The sequence below is a fragment of the Netta rufina genome (genome assembly GCF_964035555.1).
Source record: "Netta rufina genome assembly, chromosome: Z".
Taxonomy (NCBI): Eukaryota; Metazoa; Chordata; class Aves; order Anseriformes; family Anatidae; genus Netta; species Netta rufina.
This window is the reverse complement of record NC_140126.1, coordinates 17,880,659-17,901,183: the sequence shown is the minus strand read 5'-3', so window position 1 is coordinate 17,901,183 and position 20,525 is coordinate 17,880,659. Positions and strand designations below refer to the sequence as shown.

The window sequence follows — 20,525 nt, the reverse complement described above, 5'->3', positions numbered from 1 at the left end:
ACAGACTAACCAACATAATTCACGCTCTTACGTAACAGTTCAAGTATGTAATCAATCTGAACACAGATCATTTTCGTGTTTCAGATAGTATGAACATAATTTCACAAACAAAATTCTATGAAGCTGAAAACCTTCGCTCCAAACGGAACGCTTTGCTAGGGTTAGAGCAAAAGTATGGTCTTCCAGCTCTTGGATCAGAAGGTAAAAATTAGATTTTGAACTTAAAAAAACATCTTAACCAATGTTTAGAGTATAGATACACTCTGCATTTCATTCCCTCCTCCTCCCCCCCAAAGTTACAGTTAACACAGAGGTCGCAACCTAATGAGGACAAACACCTGCTACATTTAAATATCAACATAATTTTTTGCTGCATTTATAAGTAGCATTTTGTTTATTCAATGCCAGCAATGATGACCACATTAAGAAACACCAAAATAGGAGAACAAATCCATGTTTTTAATGCACTATTTTAACCACATGTCTATGTTTAGTACTGATGTGCAACAGAATGTTTGGAAGTACTGTTTGAAACAGGCAAGAAGGAAACTACTCACTAACAACAGCATACATACTGTCTGAGCATGAAAAATCTTAGCATCTGGTAACACGTATATAAAGTACTAAACACCACAAAAAGAAATTGTAATAGCCAGGTTTTGAATTGTCTGTCTGAATACTGCACATCAGCAACCTTAAGGGCAGCAACATCAATCTTCACATTTTGCCCTATGAAAACTAAAAATAAATGCAGACGCAGACACACTGATTACTAAATAACTTGGTTTAAAATGAAATAGGACATGTTTTTTCCTGCTTTTCTCTATGGATATTCCAGCTCATGAGAATACATCCATATAGATGCCCTTACCGGTAAGAACTGGTCAGTTCTGAATTCAAAGTCATCAACAGGTAAAAAGCCATTAAGGAAAATAATGCACATTGCACAAGACTACAGCAAGCTATTATTTTATGAATACATAACAATTATAATGTGAAAATTTTAGTAGTAAGTTTAAAGCTCCTTATTTTCCAGTAACATCTAATTTAGAATTAATCAAGTTTCTATGTTACTAAAAGGATATTTAACTTCAGTGTTGTAGCAGTTTCAATACGAACCTGAAAGACAAAATACGCATAACACTTATGTCCATTAAACATTATCCTGATTATCAACATAGTATCTAAAAACATCAAACCAGTTATTTTAGTAATTGAATTGTTCTTTGTGATCTGTCACCCTCTAAGAAATTTGGTTACAGAATCATAAAAACATAGAATCCTTTAGGTTGGAAAACGCCTCCAAGATCATCACATCTAACCATTAACCTAGTACTGCCAAGTCTACTGACCATATCTCTAAGCACCACTTTTATCTGTCTTTTGAATACCTCCATGGATTGTGAAGCAACTACTTCCATGGGGCAACCTTTTCCAATGCCTCACAACCCTTTCAGTGGAGAAATTTTTCCAAATATCCAAGCTAAACTTCTTCTGGAACAACTTGAGGCCATTTCCTCTTGTCCTATCACTTGCTGCCAGGGAGAAGACACTGACCCCCCACCTTGCTCCAACCTCCTTTGAGGTAGTTGAAGAGAGCAATAAGGTCTCCAGATCCTCCTTTTCTCCAGGCTAAATAATCCCATCTCTCTGAGCTGCTCCCCATAAGACTTAATCTCTAGACCCTTCACCAGTTTTGTTGCTCTTCTTTGGGCACACTCCAGCACCTTTATGTCCTTTTTGTAGTCAAGTGCCCAAAACTGAACACAGCATTTATTTGAGGTGCAGCCTCACCAGAGGCCAAGTTCAGGGAAGCAATCACTTCCCTAGTCCTGCTGGCCACGCTACTTGTGATACAAGAAATTTGGTTAGTTAGTCAAGCCACGTTTTTGTTTGCTTTTAGTATCGTTTGCAGTTTGTTTGGCATTACCTGGAGATACTACCTGGAAAAACAACTCAAGCAAAACCTTCACAGAAGTCAAAAAAGAATTAAGCAAGATCTTTCCATCATAAGCCTGTGATAGAAAATGTCGCAACAGCAAAGGAGTTTAATTTGATATTATCTCATGTCTTGCTGTCACCCAAAAAGCAAATAAATCAATCTCAAAAGGTAGCATGTTCTTCCCTGGTAGATATCGGGAAAGCGCTAACTAAGAAGTCATAGCATTGGCAGGAAAATTCATCCTGCTTTTGCTAAAGCTGTCTGGAGAAGCTGTCACAGAAATAACTGTTAGATTGCCAGCTAGTAATATTTAACTAACAAACTATCTAGGTTTTGGCAGTTTTCTTCACTTTTTTTTTCTTTTGTTTTGTTTGTTGGGTAGATGCTAGGTCTGTTCAAAACAAAAAAAACACTAATACAGGTTCTCAACTTAACTTCACCTGCTGGTAAACTGAAATTGTTGCTTGAACCAGAGTTGTGCTCAAACAGCAGCTTAGCAACCAATGACATTTACCATAATCTGCCAGCAGACAATAGCTATGTTGATGCTTAAATAATATTGTATACCACATAAAACAAGGATATTCTGTGACATAGTTTATCTACACAAAGTGTTCCTGAGTTAATAAATAATCTATCTCAAGATGCCTCACAACTTTGTTACAAAAACGGATGCTCTTGCCATTCATTTTCCCAGATTTATCACCTAGTGGACATCTTAAGTTGGTTTCATGCCTGCAAACTTGTTTTCCAGCATTTCCACAGACTCCCCCCAAACTTCCAAACAGATTATTTTCTGCATGACACAACAGACTTTGAAGTGTGATGTTACGGAGTTTCCAAAGTTTATATACGGTACAGTATGCATGTTACACTTATGTTTATAGAGCATGTGTAACCCAAAACATTTCTTATATTTACCACTAGGTCTTGGTCTTGAAGCAAGTTACGAATTGCCTCATACAACATAGGCCTCAAGTCTGATTTGAATTTAACTGAAATCCACTGCCCAATCAGCCAGATTACTCGTCGACGTATTGGTTTATACCTTAAAAAAAAAAAAGATGGGAAAAAATATTATATTCATTCATTATGTTTGCTGTTCTAAAATACTTTGATGAAAAATAAATCTAACAATCAATACGAACACAATATTCTGCAAAACAACTATTAAAAAATTATTTTGTCAAGACCAACTTTCCGTAACTTTAATGTAGTAATTTTTTATCAAATCAAAATTCTTCACCAGAAGGCTTGGGAAACAAATTCATGTCTGAAAACACACACACAAAAAACCACCACTTTTCCTAAATGAATCTTGAAGTTGTCACAAACACTGTTTATTTTGCGCATAACACAGCAATAACTACTGTAAGCTCCTGCCCCCACAGCAATTTCATCCCAGGATATCACAAATGCCAACCAAATGGTTTTTCCTACTATAAATACAACTGTATCACCTGTGGAAAAGTTTTGTCAATTTTTGCTAATGATATACGTGTAGATTGCATAAATATACCACCATAAATATGCCAAAAACAGAATATGCTGCCAATATGACATCAGCTTTATTTAGAGACTGGTGCTGGGGCAGCATTACAGCAAAGGAACAATCATATATACAGGATCTCTCATTTTTTCCCATTTTTCTGACATTTAGCATAACCATTACAGTACTTGGCCGCTGGCAGATAGCAGGATAGATTTGTGATATTAAAAAAAGACTAATGAGGAAAATAAAAAAAAGCATCAGCGGACACAGTTAAAGTAAATAATTAGAAGAGAAGTATATTGTAATGGCAAGTATTTAAGTTTAGCAGGATCTTCCACTGTACATGAAATTTAACTGTATTTGTAGAGAAAATGTTTATAACTGCCATTTACAAATAAAAAAGTCAACTAGCAGCTCGTTATGTAAAGTCATTTACAACTTATAGCAGCTCTTCAGGGCATTAGCATACAAATTAGTTCATATTTTATTTCACCAGACTCAACCGTTATTTGAATTTCAAATACAGAAGAAAAAATAGCTAATTTTTTCAAAGGACATTAGGGTCACTACCAATGACTTTGAAAAGCACAGTAAGACATATTCTGAGTCAAAGGGTGATTTGGAATTCACCTAATGAGGATAGCAGTAGAAAAGCATTTAGCATTCTTCCCCCAAGGGAAGGGTGACAGCCTGAGGAAATGGGAGGAAAATTGTCTTCCTAGTCGGAGTCGTCCATCTCTATTCCGAGGTACCAAAAAATATCTTTCAAAATACCTTAAACACCGAAGACTTAGACAGTACCTTAGACACTAAAGACAGGTACTCAGATGAAGGCCATCCAAGCGAAGATGACTTTGGTGGGATGAAAAACCCTTGGCAGACAAACTATGTAAGACTTTTCACATAGAACCAGACTGTAATCATTCACACTTTGTAAACGTAATTCAAATTTGCCCCTACTTCCATATTTTATTGCTGGCCAAATTAACTGAAAAGTGCTACAGGGGGCTTGTACTAGTACAGAAGAACAAATCACCACGTTGGCTAAACTACAGCTTCACAGAAATCACTTCCACAGGTTTCAGGAGGACTTTGCTGCCTAAGGGGTTCTGGGAAGTCTGGAGGCCTAAGAAATTTTCTTTAAATAAGAAAATACGGCTGTGCTGAGAAAGTTTAGTGAAGTCAAAGAGCTTCAAGAGGACAGAGTGATAATATCTTTACAGAGAGTGGAAAATAGCCACCACACTAACAAACAACAAAATATCAGTTTCATGAACGTTACATGTGTGAGTGTTTATATATTCGTATTTCATGCCTCTGTTCATTTGGTGGATGTGTTATAAATAACAAGCATTTTGTAATTTTGCAATCAGATCTTCTATCTTACCAGACTTACCAGACTAACAATAATTCATGTTTAAATAAGAAATACATACCAAACCAAGGTGTTTACCTGTTATGAGAAACCTGTAGCTCTGCTAGTAGTTGGTTTTTAAACCACTGATCAAAATCCACACTATCAAACAGCTCATAAGCAGCCAGTCCAACTGCATTATACACTGGGAAAAAACAATAAAGTCATGCTTATTGTTTTGTTTAATGTTTTATTTTTAATTCTAAATACTCAGTCAAATTTAAGACTAAAAACACTTTTGCTAGTGTAAGTGCAACAAACAAAAGCAATGTATATAACTTAAACACTCCTGAAAATAGTTAAAAGCAATAAGAACAATGAAGATCTCATTCTAATATCAAGAGTTGTTTCATTAGAGGCCTCAGACAGTTCTTTTGCCAAAAAATATACCTATTTATAAAATAGATATAGTCATGACGGCATTGCAGTTCATTTACTTGCAGAGAGGAAAAAATAGGAAGGTAAAGGACATTGTCTAATTGCTTGTTAAAAAGCTGAAAAAGTATCATATATTTACACGAGTCTCTCTAAAAGTTAACACTGACATCAAGCTCAAGGAAAAATAGGACTCAGATCCTACTTTCCAAATGTCTTAAAAAATACATCTTGCATATGCTTCATATAACGTTTAAGAAGTCAAGCACATACACAATAGCAGCTCTGTTTCTTCAAAGGTAAAGTAAAATTTAATTTACCAGCATCTTTAATCAGTATAGCACTGGTATCTTCCATGTTGGTAGTTCCTACAAGACAAAAAGTTAAAGAAAAAAGCATAACTAAAATAAAGACTGCAAGCAAGATGCTTTCTTAAAGAGCTTATGCTTCAACTAACTATACTCTAAATTAGGACTACGTTGTTTTTACTTACAAGTCAGTGTTTCACATTTTATACCTTTTTCAGTGAATATGCTTTCACAACCTATTCTTGACTTGCTTCCTCAGATCAGAATTACCTTTCATGGCAATATGCAAGTCAGAAATTGTATTTTAATGAGCAGATTGAAGACCGTGTCTACCATGAGGTAGACACTGCAAACAGTTACTACCCAGACGTAGTTCTGATATACTTTATATGTTTATGCATGTGTGCTTAGAATGCCTAAGTAAAAATTTTCCCAAGTCTTGAAAATAATGAATTCTTAATACCATCTTGTACTTTAACTGTAAGTCTCAAAATGAAAATACCCAGAAATGGGTACTAAGGGTCTTCAGGGAAAAAAAAAGTATGAGTATCTGATAACATAAAAATAGTATCTTTCATAATTCTCGGAAAACAAAATAACACTTCTATAAGGGATCTGCAGTTCCCAGTATCAAACCACAGCAAACCATCCAGAAACTTGTGTATATGAAGAGGTTCTGGATGTGAAGTCAGAAATAAACATTCATTTTCTGAGCCTTGTTTCTATTTAATAGGATGTACTGAGTCATTCTGGTAAGTTCAAATACAAAACATTATAGTAGAATATATCAAATATATATGTCAAATACAAAACATTACATAAGATGCAACCTGGAGAAACAAAACCTAAGCCAAAATACTAGAGAAAAAGGGCCAGTTATTACTTGTTGTCTTCTATGGATGCTTAACTTAAGTTTGGGAGCAAAAAAAAAAAAAAAGTAACTTCTCAGCCTGCAAAGGCTTCTGTTTCATACAGAAAAAGATTAAGATTTTAAAAGTAGATTGTACAGAGCTGGAAAGTCCTCTAGACCCTCCAAAACAACAGCATACCTTGAGCTTTCTATTTAAATGTTTTTTTCCCCCCGATTCTTGCATAGACATGGAAAAATCAACATAAACTGTCTTGCAACATTTGAACAGAAAGTTCCTGGTAAAAAACAATTCACAGACTTCATTAAACTTCACCATTCTCAAGAAAGCCTGAAACTTCACGGAAGCAGAAATGCTTCAATCTTTGTCATTCATCTAAAAGTCACACTGAAAAGGAAGGAATCCTTAGGATTTCCTCTTCCTACGTACACATTGTATTTTTTTATAGCAAGTTTAAAAATTTTAATGTATTAACAAATTCTTTCAAATACAGAATGAATGTGCTATGTAGCATTAGCTATCACAAGGTTAAATTGTTTAGTATTTGACAAAAGTTGATAAAGCAGTTTATAAAAAACAAAGAACACTACATTTTACAGTTTCTGTATGTTTCAAACAGCTTACCTTGCAGACTGTGTACCATTTCTAAAAGCACAGGGGTCAGAGTCTGATTGTACTCATGGAAAATATCAATAAAAAGAACTTCTGTACATGGCTGAAAAATTAAAAAAAAAAAAACGTTTCAGAGTCAAGAAAATGGCAATTAAAATGTATTTTATGCTGAATTTTTTAAGTACTGAATACCTTACAGTGAAAGCCACAATTTGAAATGTAATCTTCTGTAGATAAATTAGTTTTATATGAAATATCATTTCGTTTTATACAGCATATAATATGAAACAATATTAGCGAGCTCTGTGGTACAAGACTGCATCTGTGAAGTAACACAAAAACTGAGAAGCTAACGACCACACTCAGTTTCCCTTTGCATTAGTTCAGTCATTTGGACTGAATGCTATACTTGCACTAGATATGCAAAGTTATTTTAATCTGAAAGTAACCCAGCAAATATGCTTTGAGATCTTGCAAAGCAAAGCACAGCATGGATAATTGGGAGATTCACTCCAAAAGAACATTTTTGATCTGATCTGAAAGGTACAGATGCATCTGAAACTTCATTCATCATGTATACTAATAAAGTCATTAGTGATAACATCAGTTATCAGTTTAAAAAAGAGACAATTTCTCTTCAATAACCACCAGATCCTACACAACACAAAATGCTGAAGCAAACTCCTTTTCCTCCCTTCTAGAATATGAAGCGCATAGTTTCCAATACATTTCAGAAAGTTTAACCATTGATAAACAAATGGAGTTCATTTACATTAATTTGAATTAAATTTCTTTAACTAAAGATTTTTTTGAGAAACATGAACTTATCTTTTTACCACCTATCATCTCTCCTGGTTATAAGACTATCAAGAAGCGCACGCGGAGATGTAGAATGTTTTATTTCAAAGTGAAATACTTACTCTGAGACTGTACTTCCAAGAATCTCCTCCTGTCTCTTCTACAGCTATTATTTCACAAAGAAAAGGAGAAAGCATTAGTTCAGCTATGGTTCAAACAAAGTTTAGTATTTAAATGTGAGTGTCATGGACAACTGAGGAAGCTCTCACATTACGGAAAACACTCCCTCTGGAGGCAATTTAGCAAGACTGCAAAAAGTAAACAACCAATATTGTAGGAGGTACATATATTATACCCATATCTAAATAAATTGTGGCCAACTATACAAGTTTCTTACTGAAGCCTTCTGGGTCCTCTTCCCACATTGTTAATTCTTCCTCTGTCAGCAGAAAATAGTGAGTGACTAATCTCCTACATATCTCCATTAGTGTTGGATATGTGAAAAATGCCGTCTTTATTTTATGTGCTTCAAGAGTTTCAGGACTGCTATCTGAAATGAAACGCATAAAAATCCAGATTACAATTAAATAGTGAGGAAATCCTTCAGTATAAGTGTGGTGAGGCACTGGCACAGGTTGTCCAGAGAAGCTGTGGATGCCCCATCCCTGGAAGTGTTCAAAGCCAGGCTGGATGAGGCTTTGGGCAGCCCGGTCTGGTGGGAGGTGTCACTGCCATGGGACATGTCCCTGCCCATGGCAGTGGAGTTGGAACTTGGTAATCCTTAAGGTCCTTTCCTACCCAAACCATTCTGTGATTCTGTAATTTAATTTTACGGGAGTTCTCAAACACTACAATAAGACAGTCTTTCAGTCAGTACAGCTTCACAAAATATTTATCAAGTTTTACAGCTACTAAAGTGAAAAACACTGCTTTACTGCTTTATACACACACACACACACACACACCACATTACTGAAGAATGTAATTAAAAAACACAGAATTCAAAGAAGGTTTCGTTTATATCTATTCAAAAAGTTTATCCAAATATAATGTTAAAAACAACCAGGATAACATTTTTTGTTTGTTTTTGTTTTAAGGAATTAACACTGGTTATAGAAAGCAGCAATAAAAACAAATACTTCATGCTATACAGCCAAAACAAACACTGTATATGTTTGGCAAATCTATGTCCATATATATCAACACTTTAACCATCAACACAAGAATTACCTGTATAGAGACAGAAGCATATTACTAAGTATTGATGCATTAAGTGCTTCAAAAGTATGACTCAAAGGAGTTCACTTACAACTTGCTAATTTTTTTTCACAAAATATAAAAATATATTTAGTAAATAGCAGCAGTACCTTCAATATATTTTGATGGCTTATAAGCATAATTTTTTACAATCATCTTGATGAGATTCATACACTGTACAATGAAGCGCTCAAATACAACTCCTTCACCAGCCTCTGTGAAAACATAGCTTACAGCAAATTCCAATGATCTCTGAATTAAAGACGTAAATGAAAAAGGATGTTGATCCAGGAAGTCCAAAAGCTAGAAATTAAGCAAGGAGAAGAGCAAAAGAATCAAATTAATTTTTGTGCAAGTCTTGCATTAAATACTTTCATAAAAAATTACAGAAAAGCTTTCTATTTATACAGAATTATAGAAAATAAAATTGAAAGGAGGAAATTAGGAAAAGACCGGTATCAACGCTTAATGAAGCACTAGTTTCTCCACTAAATTCTTGATTCACGTTCAAAATTATCCTTTGTTAAAAGTTTAAGGATCAATACCTGTTTTCAACTTGACCAACTTGATAGCAACACAGTATGTAAAACACATCCACTTCAATTAAAGCTGTCAACATTTTAGCACATTGATATCCACAGGTACTTCTAGAGCAGCATTTAAGGTTCATGTTGTTTAAAAAAAATTCCAGCCTCCAAATGGGTAACTACTAAGGAGAGGCAACCCTCTGTATTTTCACTGGACCATAAACATACAGGAAATTATTGCCAATTTCCAGACATCCTATACCGAATCACAAAAAGCAATTCCAATGTACACAGAACATAAGGAAAAATATTTAAATAGGTCACTACAGATACTTACTATCTGTTCATTAGGCATAACAGATACTACTGACATTCTCATAATTAAACACATGGGACATAAGGACAGGAGGTGCAAGTGTAGGAAGTTTAAATTCTTTTTTTCCCCCATGCACCCAACACTGCAGAACAAGCACTTACTTCTTGACCTTAGTTCTTCTAACTTGTGGTCTAGAATGTGCTTACAACTTCCTAATCTCTACTACTTGCAAAAATGCCTAAAGCTAAATTCTTACATCTAGAGGTGGTAGATTATCTATGAATAACGTGTGCTTTCTCTCCAGGTCTCTGAGGGGAAAAAAAAAAGATGAAAAAAGATGTGCCCCCATACTCTGCTTATTAGTTAAAAGAAGACTTATTAGTTCAAAAGAAGATGTACTATGATAAAGACTAAGAATGTTGAGTTGAGTACCTTCAGTTCAATTTTGCTAACAGCTTGTGTGCCTCCCACCTATTATAATTATGCTGAACATTTAAATTAGAACCATTGTCCCAAAACATAATTTGCAAACAATGGGAAGTCATTAGGTTTTATACCTATTAAAGGCAAAGCAAATGTCAATGCTAAAATCACCTTCTGGTAACACAATTAATGGTTGCACAGAATTAGCTAAAAACTCAAAATGTACTATATTATACAGAAGTCATAGACTGTAAAACTGAGAAAGAGAAGGGTTATTTTTGTTAATTTTCTTTCAGTAAACCAGAACTAGCCAGAGATTCAATAGAACTAACAGCGCCTTAGAAATAGCAATCTAAGTACTTATAGAAGTACTTAACTGGATGGAAAACCTCATTATTTCTAATAAAGACCATGATTTTTTATTTTTATTTTTTAAACAAAAGACTAGTTAATAATTTACTTATAGAATGCCATTCTATTTGCACTAAGGAAATGGATTCTTTGCTCCTGTGATTTATGTCAGCATGAACATACAAATACATTTCTGAAAAATAAAATAAAATAAAATAAAATAAAGGCTATTGTATAGCAAAGAAGTTCCAAGCTGCAGTACCTTCTTCTTGACAAAATCTGAAACCTACTGGTTTTAAGGAACATACATATTGGGGACTGGGGACTGCACTGCTCAAATCTATTCAGTAACTGTATGGAGAATATACTTACCACTTTAGTGAACAGAATTATAGTCTTTTCTAGACGATCTCTGCATACGTTTTCTGCTCTTATACTTCTACCTGGTAAATCAGATATTTAACAACTATCATTTTTTCAGACTCCCCTTTTCTTTCTGGATAGCTACATCTTAAAAAGTTAATACTGGTGAACAACTTGTTTTATCTGCAGTTCAGGGGTTATAGCAGCCAGAAAAAAATGTTCTATGGCAGAGTAAATTCAAAGTCATAAATTGAAGGAAATGAGTATTGCAAAAAAATAATCTTTAACCATTTCTCTCAGCTGCAGTGAAAGTCACTATAACTGATCTGAGTAAAACAGTTGGGACATCATTACACACCACTCAATCATAAAAGACAGTCAAAATAATGCAAGCAAAATGCTAGCAAGAGCAGACTGAAAAGCTTAAAATGTCCTTATAAGAATACTATGGTATATCCTTATTACATATCTATGTATGTGCCTTACTAGAAAACCCATCTTAAAAAAAAAAGATTATGGACACTGGAAAAGAGTCTGGATTTAAAAAAAGAACAATCTGAATTTAGAAAACAAAGAAAGCTTTTATAAGAAAATAGAAAAAAACAAAAGACAGCCATACTGACAGCATACAAGCAAAGAAGATGATATAACAGAAGTAAATTCTAGTTTCATTATAGTTAGTGGTGTGTGCTTTTGAAAAACAGCTTACTGGTAAGGACTACAGGCCAGTCAGTCTCACCTCTGTGCCAGGCAACATCAAGAAGCACATCCTCCTGCAAACTGCACTAAGGCACATGGAAAATAAGGAGCTGACTGGTGACAGCCACCATGACTTCACTAAGGGCACATCATCCCTGAGAAATCCGGTCTTCTATGATGGAGTTACAGCTGTGGTAGATAGGGGAACAGCAACTGACATCATCTACCTGGTCTTGTGCAAAGCATTTAGCACTGTCCCACACAATATTCTTGTCTCTAAATTGGAGAGACATGGATTTGACAGATGGACCACTCGGTGGATAAGTCTTAGATGGTTGCACTCGAAGAGTTGCGGTCAATGGCTCACTGTCCAGGTAGAGATCAGTAATGAGTGGTGTTGCTCAGGGGTCAGTATTGGGACTGGCACTAACATCTTTGCCAGTGACATGGACAGTGGGATTGAGTGCACCCTCACCAAGTTTGCAGATGACACCAAGATGAGGGGTGGGGTCCACATGCTGGAGGGAAGGGATACCATTCAGAGGTACCTGGGCAGGCCTGAGAGGTGGGCCTGTACAAGCCTCATGGAATTCAACATGGTCAAGTGCAAGGTCCTGCGTTTGGGCTAGGGCAATCCTAAGTACAAATACAGGCTGGGTGGACAACGGATTGAGAACAGCCCTGAGAAGGACCTGGGGGGGGGTTGGTGGACAAGAAGCTTGACATAAGCTGGCAATCTGCACTTGTAGCCCAGAAAGCCAACCATATCCTGTGCTGCATCAAAAGAAGCAGGGACAGCAGGGTAAGAGAGGTGATTCTGGCCTTCTGCTCTGCTCTCATGAGACCCCTCCCATAAGCACTCTGGAGCCCCTAGCACAAAGGCATGGAGCTCTTGAAGCAAGTCCAGAGGAGGACCATGAGGATGAACTGGAGCACCTCTCCTGTGAGGACAGGCTGAGAGAGTTAGGGTTGTTCAGCTTGAAGAAGAGAAGGCTCCAGGGAGACCTTACAGCAGACTTCCAGTAACTGGAGGGGGCCTACGGGAGAGTTGGGGAGGAATCTCTGTCTTGGAGTGACTGGAGTGATAGGACAACGAGGAATGGCTTTAAGGTGGTAGGTTTAGATTTGATATTAGGAAGAAATTCTTTATTCAGAGGGTGATGAGGCACTGAGAAAGGTTGCCCAGACAAGCTGTGGATGCCCCATCCTTCGAAGTGCTCAATGCCAGGCTGGATGGGGCTTTGGGCAACCTGGTCTGGTGAGAAGTGTCCCTGCCCATGATAGGAGGGTGGAATTCGATGATCTTTAAGGTCCCTTCCAACCCAAACCATTCTGTGATTCTATAGAAACCAAAGTGTAGTAAGCCTCAGCTCATTTCTTATCTTAGGACATCTAAATCCTATGACAACCATAAAGCATCAAGATGGGATCGCCTTAAAAGTCATTCAGTTTATGCCAGGAGATTATATAGCCAACAATGAAAGAAGGGGCAGAAAGTGCGTGATTACAGCACAGCAGACAGGGCGAACAGTTGCATGCAGAGAAGCTTGTATTATAGAAGATCGTATTTTAGAAGACAAAAAAAAAATTAAAAAAATGTTTTGGCATTGTGCAGAATGGAGGTTTCTGTAAGCTTTCATATAAACAAGGTTCAGAGTCCAGATCAGCGCTTCTCACCTAAGTACAAGTTCTGGAGCCAACTACTTTCATTAGTATCAAAAAAGTATTTCTATTCAGTTCAGACATCAAACATTGGAAAAAAAAAAATTGTTGAATCCTGAGAGAGTGGCCTGACAAGCTTCAAATTAAAGAATGGTTTGCACTATGGGTGAATTAAATGAATGAATGGCTTTGCAGGCCTACTGCAAGTGAGCAGAAAAGCAGTCAGTTCAGATGCAATACCAGTGAGCTTCTCTTTTTTTTTTTTTTTTTTTTTTTACCTGCTTTAGGTAACTTCCCTGCAAAAGCAGTAACACTTGCCAATTATGCTTATACTTCTGTTGACTGTGTTAACCCATGGTTGTGGTTGTCTGCCTAAGAGTACTATTCTGCCAGGCATAAAGTACATACAGCTGAATGTGGTAATTATTTCCCATTTGACAGTTACCAAAATATATAGTAGACTCAAGGAAATATGAAAAACAAAAAGAATATTCAAGATGTGTGTTTCTGTAATATCTACATATTTGAGTATGCATACTTTGTCACTCCATGGGTTAAGATTTTCTTCTCCCCAAAATAGACATTGTAACACTGGGTATGATTTTGGTGGGGTTTTAGTCTTTCAATACAAAAGCAAAAAAAAGTTATTTAGTCTTTCCTGTGCAGTTTCAGCACCATTTAAAATAACAACTCTGCATTTATAAAAAAATATTTTGATAGAACTGTATTACTCTTTCATCCAATTTCTAATATTTAAAAAACACAAGGAAAGATTAAGATACTTACTACACTCCAGAAACTGTTTTAGCCGTTCAAACACTGCATGTAGAAAACCCTGAAAAATGTAATAACAGTATATGTGTCTATAGATTAAGCTCATTTTGCACTGTGTTATGAAAAGAGAGTTGAGCCAAACATACACGTTAATGGCTCAGACATCCCAGGATCACTTTCAATTAAGTAATTAATTTTAATGGACAAGCAATTTCATCATGAAACAAGTAATTAGCTAGCTAGCAGATGATCTTTGTTAGCACCACACAAATAGCATAATACCTCCAATAGAAAGAGGAGTCTGTAAATACAGACTCCTGCTTTACAATCTTTCCTCTTGAACTCAGCATGTAATATGGCAGGTATAACTGTTCTCTACTTCACAGTTTAGGATGTAGCTATTAGGTACCCAACTTTTTCAGCAACTTGAAGTGTTTTGAGGTGAAGGAGAGGTTTGGATTTCATTTTCTTATTTTTGTTTTTGCCCTAGATGGGCTGCATACCACAGGCTTTCATCTCATAATCAGAGAAAATCTATCATGGATATATACACCATTACATTCATCATTAAATTAAAAACATCTTTTCAAATGATGGGGGGAAGAGTACACTTGAAATCTACCGGTAGAGAGAGAGATGCTATTATCACATGACACAAACTGGATGGGACACTTTTTAAGTTTTTTTTTTTTTTTTTTTTTTTTTCTTTCCCCAAAGACATCTTGCCATTGATGTCACAGTATCTAGGATCTATCTAGGGTCTGATGATCCTTAACTTACAGGAGGGCAACTTTGATAGAGTATTACTTTAATTTCCTTTACAAAACAAAAATGCGTCTTTCAGCCATCTTTAAACATTGCTGTAACACCTGAAATAATGACAAGAGATTTTACAATTAGAAACAGATGTATATAACTTACCATCACCTCTGCACTTCGATGAGGTTCTACAAACCCATGGACTGTTAGTTTACGAAGCACTAGGAAAAAAGAAGTTAGTTGTGTAGATATTTCTCATGTTCAGATTTCAGAACGTGATTAGTTGCTGTGCATTTCTTCCAATTTCCAAATTAAAAAAATACATAAATTTCGGGCCTTTGGATACCTCTATCATACCTAACGTGATTCCTGAAATAATTTAGAATTCTGTACATTACGGGTATTCTGTTTACTCTTTAACTGTTAATCATCAGGTGTGAAGAAACTTATTTCATTATTAAATTATTATTATATTACTATTAAATACTCATTATTAAATAATTATTCTGTATTATTACCTTTCAATGATAACAAGGTTCTTTCTAAGGAATTTGTAGCAGCAGCTTCATCCCCTCTACAAGCTTGTTGTAGGAACGTATCTGTATGATGATTCCACAAGGAACATGCAAAGCTATAAATACCAGATGCAAGCTGCAAAAGATCAACAGCATATTTTATTTCCTGAATGTATTACAATATATTCATAAATTTTAAATGGCAATTGAGACTATTACTTAATCCATCTTCTTGTATAAGAAGTATAATCCATCTTCTTCTAAGCAACAGTGTTTCACTCATTCAAACACTTTGGTGTTTGAATGTTTCACTCATTGGTACACTTTGGTGTACCAAGTTGTACTGACCTAACGCTGTTTTCCAGAAACATTTCTTGTCTTAATTTGAGTATGCTGTGACAGACTCATTTGCATCCCTGACTACTTGTCCTACCACTATCGCTTTAAAACTAACTATCTAGGCCTCCTTTCTTACCTGATCTTCACTAACTCTAGCCACAGGTCTACAACAGAGTAGGAAGCTTCAAAAAAATTCCAGCTGTTCTTATTGCCTTCTTTCTCACAAGATTTAAACTACTTGTCTTACACTACAGGCAACATCTGAATCAAATTACACTGTGAAAACACGTAGTAGTTACATGCATATAGCTAAGCAAAATAGTATTGAACAATGCTTACACTGAAACTTACAACCATGATATCTGCAAACCCTGGATTCACCTCAAATCATTTAAAATATAGAATGCTTGATGGTTTTCAAAATAGCAATTGCTTTATTAACAATAACGGGGAGAAAGAGAACCACAAATGTATACCATCCAATAGGAAGACCCACCACATACTTTTAACATCTGAAGTCATTCAAATGGCAATTGTAATTTGCATTACTTTACTTTTACTTTAGGTAATTCGCATTACCTAAAGACCTCATCATGGGGCTAGGCTAATTTAAATTCCTTTAGTCGATAAAGCAGACAAAGTGTGATTGTGGTAGTAGTAAGAGATGTAAGCTGAAGAATAAATATGCAAGATCATCGTAAATGCATAAGAAAGCAAGAAGGAACAGCAGGAAACCAGGGTGGCTGAGCAAGGACCTGCTGGTCAGACTGAGGCACAAGAAGGAAATGCACAGGCAGTGGAAACAGGGACATGTGGCCTGGGGAGAGCATAGGGATGCTGTCTGGGTGTGCTGGGATGGGATCAAGAAAGCCAAGGCATGGATGGAACTGAGCTTGGCAAGGGATGCAAAGAATAACAAGAAGGGATTCTATACATACATTGGCCAGAAAAGGAAGGCCAAGGACAGCATGCCCCCTCTGATAAACGAGAGAGGAGGACTGATGACAATAGACATGGAGAAGGATGAGGTACCCAGCAACTTCTTTACCTCAGACTTCACTGCCAGTCAGGCTTCCCACATCTCTTGAGTCCCTGAAACACTGGGCAGGGGTTGGGGGAGCAATGTGCCTCCCACTGTAAGTGAAAAGCAGGTCTGGCGGCCTTCTATAACAATATGACTGCATTAGTTGACACGGGAAGATCAACCAATATCTACCTGGACTTCTGTAAGGTCTTTGACATGGTCCCACATGAAATCCTGATCTACAACTTGGAGAGAGATGGATTTGAAAGGTGGACCATTCAGTGGATAAGGAATCAGCTTGATGGGCACAGCCAGAGAGTGGTGGTCAATAGCTCTATGTCCAGGTGGAGGCTGGTGATGAGTGGTGACCCTCAAGGGCCTGTTCTGGGACTAGTGCTGTTTACTATCTTTATCAACATCATAATGACAGTGGGATCGAGTGCACTCTCAGCAAGCTGAGTGGTGAAATTGATACAACAGAAGGAAGAGATACCATCCAAAGGAACCTGGACAGGCTGGAGAAGTGGGACCATGCGATCCTAATGAGGTTCAACAAGTCCAAGTGCAAGGTGCACTGATGACAGCAACATTGTCCCTGGGCTGGGGCAATTCCAGACAGAAGTACAGACACATAGTGAGAGCAGCCCTGCAGAGAAGGACCTGGGGGTCCAAAAGGCTCAACACGAGCTGGCAACGTGCATTTGCAGCACAGACAGCCAACCACATCCTGGGCTGCATCAACAGAGGAGTGGCCAGCAGGTGGAAGGAGGGGATTGTGCTCCTCTGCTCTGTTTTTGTGAGGCCCCACTTGGAGTCCTACATCTGGGTCTGAGGTCCCCAGCACAAGGATGTGGAGCTGTTAAAGTGAGTCCGAGTCCAGAGGAGGGCCACAATGATGATCAGAGGCCTGGAGCACCTCCTGTGAAGACAGGTTGAGAGAGGTAGGGCTGTTCAGCCTGAAGAAGAGAAGGCTCCAAGGGAGACCTCATTGCAGCTTTTCATTACTTAAAGGGAGCTTATAAAAAGGATGGAGAGTAGCTTTTTCCTCAGGCAAATAATGATAGGACAAGAAGGAACGTTTTTAAACTTAAAGAGGAGAGATTTCGACTATAGATGTTAGGAGAAAATTCTTCTCACTCAGCAGGAGGTGAGGCAGTAGCACAGGTTGCCCAGAGAAGCTCTGGATGCCCCATCCCTGGAGGTGTTCAAGGCCAGTTTGGAGAAGGCCCAAAAAACATAAGAAACTGGAAAAAATAATGTAATTGATGTTTTCACTGATTTGCAGCTATTCACGATATCTTTTCCAATATAGCTATGTACCTTGTCCGGATGATCAATACACAAAAGTAATACAAAGAATTAGGGTAAGAAACCTTGTCCTCTTGTTTCAAAAGATACAGAAGTTCCGAAGTGCGGACACTCAAAAGCTGTAAAAATATTTAGCATGGCTCTTATTTATTATGAGAAATAATAACCTGTCCAAGAGAAATCACCTGCCGTTTAATGTGAATTCACAGAATCACAGAATTTCTAGGTTGGAAGAGACCTCAAGATCATCGAGTCCAACCTCTGACCTAACGCTAGCAGTCCCCACTAAACCATATCCCTAAGCTCTACATCTAAACGTCTTTTGAAGACTCCCAGGGATGGTGACTCCACCACTTCCCTGGGCAGCCTGTTCCAGTGCCTCACAACCCTTTCAGTGAAGAAGTTCTTCCTAACATCTAACCTAAACCTCCCCTGGCTCAACTTAAGCCCATTCCCCCTCGTCCTGTCACCAGGCATGTGGGAGAACAGACCAACCCCCACCTCGCTACAGCCTCCCTTGAGGTACCTATAGAGAGCGATAAGGTCACCCCTGAGCCTCCTCTTCTCCAGGCTGAACAAGCCCAGCTCCCTCAGCCGCTCCTCGTAGGACTTGTTCTCCCGGCCCCTCACCAGCTTCGTCACCCTTCTCTGCACCCGCTCAAGCACCTCGATGTCCTTCTTGTAGCGAGGGGCCCAAAACTGAACACAGTACTCGAGGTGCGGCCTCACCAGAGCCGAGTACAGGGGGACGATCACCTCCCTAGCCCTGCTGGTCACACCATTTCTTATGCAAGCCAGGATGCCGTTGGTCTTCTTGGCCACCTGAGCACACTGCTGGCTCATATTCAGCCGACTATCCACCATCACTCCCAGGTCCTTCTCTGCCTGACAGCTCTCCAACCACTCATCTCCCAGCCTGTAGCTCTGCTTGGGGTTATTGCGCCCCAGGTGCAGGACCCGGCACTTGGCCTTGTTGAACTTCATGCAGTTGACCTCAGCCCATCGGTGCAGCCTATCCAGATCCTCCTGCAGAGCCTTCCTACCTTCGAGCAGATCGACACATGCGCATAGCTTGGTGTCATCTGCAAACTTACTGAGGGTGCACTCAATGCCCTTGTCCAGATCATTGATGAAGATATTAAAGAGGACTGGCCCCAGCACCGAGCCCTGGGGGACGCCACTAGTGACTGGCCTCCAACTGGACTTGGCTCCATTCACCACGACTCTTTGGGCCCGGCTATCCAGCCAGTTTCTAACCCAACAAAGCGTGCGCCAGTCCAAGCCAAGAGCAGCCAGTTTCTTGAGGAGAATGCTGTGGGAGACGGTGTCAAAAGCCTTGCTGAAGTCAAGGTAGACCACATGCACAGCCTTTCCCTCGTCCACCCAGCGCGTCACTTTGTCATAGAAGGAGATCAGGTTCGTCAAGCAGGACCTGCCTTTCATAAACCCATGCTGACTGGGCCTGATCACCTGCTTGCCCTGCAAGTGCTGCGTGATGACTCTCAGGAGAATCTGCTCCATGAGCTTCCCTGGCACTGAGGTCAAACTGACAGGCCTGTAGTTTCCTTTACCAGGAGACAGAAAAATTCCCTTTACCAGGAGACAGAAGAAGCAAACTGCAAAGTTGACCAGTTTTGCTGCTGTTAAAATCATAAAGTATGGATACCATAGTGCCAGATGCTCAAAAGATCTCCTTTTTCCACATAACATTAAAAAAACTCTGCACATATAGAGTTCAGAGCTGTTTATTTTTCTTCACAGTGAAACTGAACACACTAATATTTGTTAATTTCAAATCAGATGATAGAAGAACTCTAGGTATTGAACTTATCCAAAAATTAAAAAAACAACAAATGTTTAAATGTAAAGACTTAAACTGTGCTTAAAGGTTAGGAAATTTCAATTGTATTTTGGATATGAAATGCTCTCCCCATAAATTTTTAAAAAAATGTTATATGCCTTTTCTTCACACCTGAAGTTTTCTTTCTCCAACAACAAAATAATATATAAAGAAAGTGCTGTGCTGGAAAAATGGTATTCCACAAGAAAGAAGATCACACAAACTTAATGAGCTTGTTGGAAACAAGTGAAATATGATTGAAGGTATCTGAGCTCTTTTTGAATCTTGTGAAATGGCTGAAAAACTGCACAGGTACCTTTGGACAAGACAACTTTAACAATACTACACCTTATGACCTATTTATTCTGTTCTGCCTATGTACTGAGATTTGACTATTTATGTAGATGGAGCTTTGAAGTTCAGTTTTTTTTTTTTTTTTTCCCCCCTATCTCCATATGCATCAGCAACATTCACAGCTGCTTCTTTTAGGAGAGTGCTAGAAAACAAGTAATTATCTTGCTCTTTCTTCATTACTTTCAAATAAAGAACTGAATCTAC

At 37.9% G+C, this 20,525-nt stretch overlaps 1 protein-coding gene across 3 annotated transcripts in view; it reads right to left on the bottom strand.

Moving 5' to 3' along the window:
- Positions 1–20,525, bottom strand: part of IPO11 (importin 11) — a 94,295-nt gene that overhangs the window by 50,179 nt on the left and 23,591 nt on the right. For all 3 annotated transcript variants that reach the window (XM_084305406.1, XM_084305407.1, XM_084305408.1), the window contains 13 exons: positions 15,460–15,592; positions 15,104–15,162; positions 14,195–14,243; positions 11,057–11,127; positions 9,178–9,370; positions 8,208–8,360; positions 7,933–7,976; positions 7,025–7,115; positions 5,544–5,591; positions 4,888–4,993; positions 2,864–2,990; positions 1,086–1,119; positions 872–912 (listed from right to left, as the gene is read on the bottom strand). In XM_084305406.1, coding sequence (XP_084161532.1) covers positions 872–912; positions 1,086–1,119; positions 2,864–2,990; positions 4,888–4,993; positions 5,544–5,591; positions 7,025–7,115; positions 7,933–7,976; positions 8,208–8,360; positions 9,178–9,370; positions 11,057–11,127; positions 14,195–14,243; positions 15,104–15,162; positions 15,460–15,592 — 1,149 coding nt within the window. The remainder of the gene's footprint in view (positions 1–871; positions 913–1,085; positions 1,120–2,863; positions 2,991–4,887; positions 4,994–5,543; positions 5,592–7,024; positions 7,116–7,932; positions 7,977–8,207; positions 8,361–9,177; positions 9,371–11,056; positions 11,128–14,194; positions 14,244–15,103; positions 15,163–15,459; positions 15,593–20,525) is intronic.